The following is an 8,052-nucleotide window of genomic DNA, read 5'->3' as shown; positions in this document are numbered from 1 at the left end:
AAAAGAATCATTTCACAGTTTACTTGTTAATCAAAAAAGAGGAAACGTATACCTGTAAAGAGCCATCTGGCAGTCACCACCATAAGTAAGTCATCAAATCTAAACATTGCTAACAGAGGGGCAACTGGACATTGTGTTATTTCTGATTTAATATGAAGTACACAGCATCACTGCAAAAGAATTCTTGCCAAAAATGCTTACCTAACTCTAATAAAACCTTTAGACTTAACTTCCAGTTTATAAGAAGCACTGAAATAGAGGAACAAATTAGCCATCACCATGAAGAAACAATTAGACAAATCTAAAATGTAGGACATTCTACAAGACAATTCCTGGTATCTTCAAAAATTCAGTATCATCTTAAAAAGAAAAAGACAAGAAATAGAGGGACTGTTCTAGATTAAAAGAGATTAAAGAAACATAACAAGCAAATGAATTTGTGAATTTTGACTGGATCCAAATAAGAAAAAAACAGCTATGAAATACATTTTGAGCACAAATGGAGAAATCTGAATATGGATAGAATATTAGATGCTATTAAAAACTATTATTAATTTTCTCAAGGTATGATAATGGTATTGGTGTTATATATAAAAAATGTCCTTATTTTTAGAAGATGCATACCAAAATACTTAGGGGAGAAGAGTCATAACATCTACAATTTTCAAATGGTTCAGCAATAAAGTACATATATATACAGAGAGAGGTTTTTTTTAGTGTATATATGCATATATATACACACACACATACATATGTAATCTTAAACATGATAAAGCAAACATGGCATATATGTTTAAAAACAATGCCATTAATATTAAATAGTGAGAAATGAGTCTTCCCTCCCATCTTATACTCCCTTACCTCTGCTCAGAGAAAGAATATTCTTATTTTAAAATTCAAATAATTGTTAACAAATATTGAGTAGCTCCTACGACCCAGGCAGTGTTCTAAGCATTCTACATGTATTAGTTCTTTAATCCTCAAAACAGCTCTATGAGGTAGGCACTATTATTTATCCTCATTTAACAAAGGAGAAAAATAGGCCACCAGCTCACATAGCAGGGAAGCGGCAGAGCAATGATAATTTGACCCCAGGACACAAGGCTCCAGAGCGTGGCCTTTTACCCACTTCTCAACACTGCCTCTGAGCGCATGTTCCATGCAGTGATGTTCGGGTCTTGGAGATTCTTCCACGCCAGCACATTTAGATCTACCTTACTCATTGTAATGGCATGTGTAAGAGTCTATAAAATGGACCAGTTAGTTAAATTAGTCCACTACTAATACACATTTAGGTTGCTCCTCAATCTTTGGCTATTTTAAATAATGCTGTTATAATCTTATGCATATTTCTTTGGGCACATATACTAGTATTATTGTATGATATTCCCAATAAGGGAATTGCTGAGTCAAAGGTTACATACACTTTTATATTCTGATACACTACCAAAGTGCTCATCAGAAAATAGTATCAACTTATTCTCTCAGCAAAAGTGCATTAAAAGTGCCTTTTCAAAAAAAAAGTGCCTTTTCCCCCACAATCTAAGGGACACTATTAGCTCTATGCCAATCTAGTAAGTAAAAAATGCTAAATGATTTTTGTTTATATTTGCATTTCTTTAATTATGAATAAAGGTTAGGCATCTTTTCAAATGATTATAAGCCTTTTTTTGTGAACTGCCTATTTATGTTCTTTGTCCATTTTTATATTAAGTCTTTTATTGATTTGTAAGAGCGTTTTTATATATTAAGGAAATTAGCTCTTCTTTATATATATTACTGGTATTTTTTCTGGTTTGTTATAAAATATATTTTGAGAGGTTATTTTACTCACACTAAAGTAACTGTTGCTAAATTTTACAACTTGCTTTAATTAAAAAGCTAATCCTAGCAAGCCTGGATTCAAAAGACTTTACCAGGTGTTTCAAGCATCTCTGGTATGCTTACTGCGGGTCAGCCACTACGCTAAGCAGTTTCCATGCTTTACCTCAAGTAAACCTTCCCCCATTCTGAGAATTCAGCACAGTTATAGCCACACTTACAGCTAAAGACAATGCGGCTAGGAGATGTTTAGTGCCTGACTAAGGATAAGCAACTAGTGAGTAGTACAATAGGTGGACTCAGGCTCGAATCTGAGCCTGCCTCCAGAGCTTGGGCTATACTGTTGTTTATACTGTCACTCTTTAGCCTTTAAGCTAAAACATACTTGGTACACATCAAAACCAAAGGCTACTTAGGAAAAGAAAAAGAAAGAGGCACTTAAGTTGGCTTTTTTCAAATAATGTATTCTGCATCAATTTTCTGAAAAGCAAATTCCTTACTCACCCATCTCATTTGCCCTTGAGCCTTGACCTGAATGTCAAATACTTAAAAATATATTTTTTATACTGGCTGAAAAACAACTTGCTGATAAAAGTTGAAGTCATTTAGTGGTTCACCATAGGAAAACAATTATTTAAAAACAAAGAACTTTTACCAGTGGAGAAAGGACAGCCACTCCATGGAAGCGAATTAGTGAGATGCTTTCAGATTGAGCAGGTAGAAAGCTCTCCCTGGATAGTGATGTTTCTTGGATTCTGGTGAGACTTTTCTCACAGAACTTCTCATACTCCTCCATTTTCCCACAATCACACTACAAGAGAGAAAAATGCCATTTTTAATGTGCTGAGAAAAACAGATCTTAATTTTATTTGACAAATCTTGTAGAGCACTGAAATATTCCCAGAATTCACAGTTTTTAGAATTGGCCTTCCCAGAACTGTTTTCACTGATCAGAAGCTAATTCTTGGGTATAGGAAGTTACACCAAGATTCCACCCAGGTAAGCCTTCCTTCATATATTAAATATTTCTGAACACTCTCATGTAAATCAATCTTTAAATGTAATTAGTTTAGAAAAGTACAAGGAATGCACCAGTAAAACCTTCTTAAAGGAAACAAAGTTTTATGCCACTTTACAAAATTTAGATTGTAAAAAACATTAGATTTTCTTTCATTGGACTTAGCAACATGGCACAAGAAAAATTATACCATACAAAGAAGAGATGATATTGTTACAAAAAAGAAAAAAAGAAACTAAAAAGTCTATTTAAATACAAAGAGGATATTTATTTTTGTAATCTTTTTCTACTAGGGAGCACAAAGGTCATTACTTGCGTATCTTAAGAATATATTTTGAGCATCTGGGGTCTTAAAAGCTGGCTAGCAGCCATCTAAGATGCATCAATTGGTCCCAATCCACCTGGAGCAAAGGAGAAAGAAGAACACCAAAGACACAAGGAAAGTATTAGCCCAAGAGACAAAAAGGGCCACATAAACCAGAGACTTCATCAGCCTGAGACCAGAAGAACTAAATGGTACCCAGCTACCACCAATGACAGCCCTGACAGGGAACTCAACACAGAATCCCTGACAGAGTGGGAGAAAAGTGGGATGCAGAACTTAAATTCTAGTAAAAAGACCAGACTTAATGGTTTGACTGAGACTGGAGAGACCCTGGAAGACATGGCTCCCGGACTCTCTGTTAGCCCAAAACTAAAACCATTCCTGAGGCCAACTCTTCAGACAAAGATTAGACTGGACTCCGGGATGTAAAATGATACTTGTGAGGAGTGTGCTTCCTAGCTTAAGTAGATACACAAGACTAAAATGGGCAGCTCCTGTCTGGAGGCGAGATGAGAAGGCAGAGAGGGTCAGGAGCTGGTTGAATGGACATGGAAAATCCAGGGTGGAAAGGAGGAGTGTGCTGTCACAGTATAGGGAGAGCAACTAGGGTCACATAACAATGTATGTATAAATTTTTGTTTGAGAGACTAATTTGAATTTTAAACTTTTGCTTAAAGCACAGCAATAAAAATAGTAATAATAAAAAAAAAAAGAATATATTTTGACTCCAAGGGCACTAACTGACTTGGTCAGATAGGAAAAACAAAATCTATTGGCTCTGGTATTAACCCTATTACACTGCTGAAAACTAACACTACTGCCAAATTTCACAATTTCTGGGAAACGGTGATGGTGATAATGAAAATACAAGGTAACCAGGAAGGATTAGCCACCACAGTCATTTGTCTAGCAAGCATTAAATATTTATTGATTGCCTGTTAGCATAGCATTATGTGTGGTGCTGTTTCTTTTAAATAAGCACAAGGGAAAAATAATGAAGAGAGACAACATCATAATCGTAACCAGTAGGAGTACAAAAAACAGAAAAAGTAATACGATGTTCCTTTAAGTGTTCATTTTTAAAACAATTAACTAATTAACAAAAAAAAAGAGAGAGGGTAGGAAATTCAATTCATGATGTGGAATCTACAAAGATGAAATAAGGTAGAATATGATACTGTCCTAGGCCTCAAGGCACTTAAAAATTCAGTACACTAAACTGTCAGGGACAAATTATAGCTCGATTAGAAATGAAGAAAAGTCATATTCAGAAGTATGACTAAATTACAAAAAAAAATAAGATATATTGCTACTTTTGACCAACTAGTACTCTTATCAATACCAAAACTTCTTCGTACCATTCCATTTTTGTAATTACTTCTATGTTCAATTTATGCAAAGTGAGATTTTAATATTAAAGGAATGTTCCCTAGAGTATGAATGAGATTATTTTGCAAGCTTATATTCATAAAACAAAAAAAGTAAAAAACAAAATAGGATACCTTATTCCATGATAACCATATAATACTCATTTTTTAGTCTAGATTTCAACCCATATTAAGACATCTTAACAACCAAAATAAACAGCAACTGAAATATAAGAGAAATTCAAATGATCCCATTTCTGCTCAACTACTTCAAAATATTTTTTAACACAATCCATGTATCCAGCATCACAGGGAACTTAGATTATTCATACAATCAATGTAGTATACTCCTATGCATACACAAGCAAAGCATGAAATTCTATTTTAAAGGTCAAGGAAATTTAAAGAAATAAAATACCTTTGTTATAGATTGAATTGTGTCCCCCCAAAATATGTGTTGTAATTCCTAACTTCTATGCCTGTGGTTGGAGCCCTGGTCACACTGGTTAAGAGCTTGGCTGCTAACCAAAAAGCCGGCAGTTGGAATCCACCAGCCACTCCTTGGAAACCCTATGGAACAGTTCTACTCTGTCCTATAGGGTCACTTATGAGTTCGAATCAACTCAACGGCAATGGGTTTGGTTTTTTTTCGTTTTTATGCCTGTGGTTATAATCCCATTTGAGAATGAGTTGTCTTTGTTAAATTAATGAGGCAGGATTACTGTAGGGTGTGTCTTGAGGCAATCTATTTTGAGATATAAAAGATTAAACAAGCAAGAGAGAGAAGCAGTGATGGGAGAAGAGAGATGCCAAGCCACATGAAGATCGCCCAGGAGCAGAAGCTCAAAACAGACAAGGACCTTCCTCCAGAGCTGACAGAGAAAGCCTTCTTCTAGAGCCAGCGCCTTGAATTCAGACTTCTAGCCTCCTAAACTGTGAGAAAATAAATTTCTGTTTGTTAAAGTCTTCCACTTGTGGTATTTCTGTTATAGCAGCACTTGTTAACTAAGACAACATTTATGGCAATAGTTTTATTTTTCTTTTAACATCATATAAATATACCTCACTGCTTCAGAAAGTTAAATTCATGTCCCTTAAACAGTACATGCTGTCCTACCTGTTTGCAGCATATTATAGCATAATTTACAGCATAAGGTAGTGTATTACACATTCAAATAAAAGTACTAATTTAGAGATTATGGAAATTACCAAATGATCCTAGAGCATGAGTGGATCCTTAGGATCCCTCAGCTTAGGAGGGGCCATCCCTGACTATCCCATCTATAAATTAGTGCCTCAGTCACTATCACATTACCCTGCTGTTTCCCAATTTTCATAGCACTTACCACTATCTGAAATTATCTTATTTCCTTGATTTTTGTCTGACTTCCTCCACGAAAATTTAAGCTCCATAAGCACAGGTCCCTTCTCAGTCTTTTTCATCACTGAATCCCCATTAGATAGAATAGTGTCTGCACACAATAGGCACTTGATAAAAGTATGGAATAAATGAATTAGGATAATTAGCTCAAACAATAAGGTAAACCGGAGAAAGAGAAAGAAATAGCAAGGAAGAAGGGAATTTAGAGATAGCCTCATGGGTGACCCTATTCTCAAAGAAACTAGTACCTCTAAACTGCAAAGGCAACCATTTATGAAGTGAGCAGTCCATATCCATATGATTAAACAAGAGTGCACAACATTTCTCACACCACAATTACCACCGTCAGCTAGGCGTTATTTTAAGGAAGCATTTGACTACAAGGCCACCCAACCACAAATCTACTGCCCCATACTTTACCATCAGGCATTACTGGTCCACTTCAGTTAATAATTTGTCAGTTGCAATAAGTTCAGACCTACCTTGTCTTCTCCATTTATATATACCACAGAAGTACTATTGACCCTTCTCCACTTTAGCCTCTTAGCAAACCCCATACACTCAGGGCTCTACTATCTGCACCTCACCAGTACTGTGCCAGAAATGTCGTTGATGGGAACGGCAAAAGTAAAAGAACAGATCCTGCCTTGTTTTTCAGATCCTAGCTGGTGGTTTACCCACCCATCAGTCCTTCACAAGATGTAAACTTCTGGTCAAAGCAGTAAGGGCGAGGTTTCTCATCCAGGCACATACCTACTACCTGTGAGTCACTTACCATCTCCGTGCCTCAGTTTCCTCATTTGTAAAATAGGGATAATCAGAGCAGCTTTCTCAAAGGGATTTTGTGAGGATTCAATTAGATAATGCATGTAGGGCAATTAGCATAGTACAGGGCATCAGAAGGCATCAATAAATGGGGGCAGCTTTTATTCTGATGATGATGATGACTATGAATTTCTGGAAGGCAGCGACAGTGCTTGGTTCCTGGTAAGATTCAGATGTAACTTAAAAACAGCTTCCTCATTTCGCTGCTTCCAGACCCCTCTGTCCATCAAATCAATCTCTAGGCGTCTTGCCAACTGCCTAAATTGGGGGGCAGGGAACTGATCCTACACTCAGCTAAAAAAAGCAGAGTGGGAACCACGTACCGGCATCAAGAGCGATCAAGAGAATTTGCTTTTTGCCCCAGAGTAGCAAAGGCTGAGTAAACAGCGCCCCTAGGGCCTTGGGTTGTGGTAACCGGCGTTCAGAAATGGCCAGTGCACCCCCTGGGGGCCCCTCCCTCTCCAGCACCGTGGGAGAAGAAACATGGCCCCAAACAGTTTTATCAACGGCAGGTGGTTTTCCGGCGTTGGGCCGGGTTGGCCAACGTTTATTTACCAGGGACCTCTGCCCTCACCCAAGTGCCCCATGCCCACCTCACCCAGCTTCTCAGATAAGCTCCCAAAGGCCCACCAGGCGGTGCCAGCATCCGAGCATCACCTCCGCGCCGGGTGCCGCCGACTCCTCGGGCTGCAGCCTCTCCACATTCGGAGCCTTTCAGGGGCTCGCGGCCCCGGAGGCCAGCACCTAATCTAGGGCTCGGTGTGGAGCCCGCCCTCAGCTCCTCAGGGCGCCAGTTCCGCCTCGCCCGGTACCTCTCAGGCCTGACCCGCTGAGGGTCGAACCCCTTCCTCACGCACACACCTGGTCCCTCACAGATCCGTCAGCTTTTCTCTCCTCGCTCCGGGCCTCGTCAGGAAGCAAGTGGTTCAACTGGTACTGACAGAGCGCAGCTCGGTCCTGCGCCGCCTTCTCCTCCTCCTCCCCGCCATACTACGGGTCTCAGGCGACAACGCGGGATCCTGGCAACCGCCACCGCTGCCACTGCCCGGACTCCACCTTCCAGGCAGGCACTTCCGGTGGTTGCTTCCCCGGCCGTTGTAATGTGCGGGTCTCCAGAAAAACTACAACCCCCGAGGTGCATTGCAAGCCTGGATACGTGCCCTCTCCCAATGAAGGAAGGCGTAGACTTTATGGCAAGCACGGTGCATGCTGGGAGACGTAGTCTTCACTGTAAGTAAAGGCCTCAAATTATAATTTATTACAGTAGGAACGCTCCTAAGAGTCTGAAGCCCCCTGAGGAAGTCCCTTAAAATTA

At 39.2% G+C, this 8,052-nt stretch overlaps 1 protein-coding gene across 1 annotated transcript in view; it reads right to left on the bottom strand.

The window, feature by feature from the left end:
* CCP110 (centriolar coiled-coil protein 110) overlaps positions 1-7,800 on the bottom strand; it is a 27,880-nt gene extending 20,080 nt beyond the window's left edge. The window contains exons 1-2 of the mRNA XM_023728324.1: positions 7,599-7,800; positions 2,477-2,632 (exon numbers count right to left, since the gene is read on the bottom strand). Coding sequence (XP_023584092.1) covers positions 2,477-2,617 — 141 coding nt within the window. The 5' untranslated portion in view covers positions 2,618-2,632; positions 7,599-7,800. The remainder of the gene's footprint in view (positions 1-2,476; positions 2,633-7,598) is intronic.
* Positions 7,801-8,052: the final 252 nt, after the last annotated feature.

This window comes from Trichechus manatus, unplaced genomic scaffold, assembly GCF_000243295.1.
Source record: "Trichechus manatus latirostris isolate Lorelei unplaced genomic scaffold, TriManLat1.0 scaffold00024, whole genome shotgun sequence".
NCBI lineage: Eukaryota > Metazoa > Chordata > Mammalia > Sirenia > Trichechidae > Trichechus > Trichechus manatus.
The sequence above is the reverse complement of the archived record's forward strand: the minus strand, read 5'-3'. Positions and strand labels throughout refer to the sequence as shown.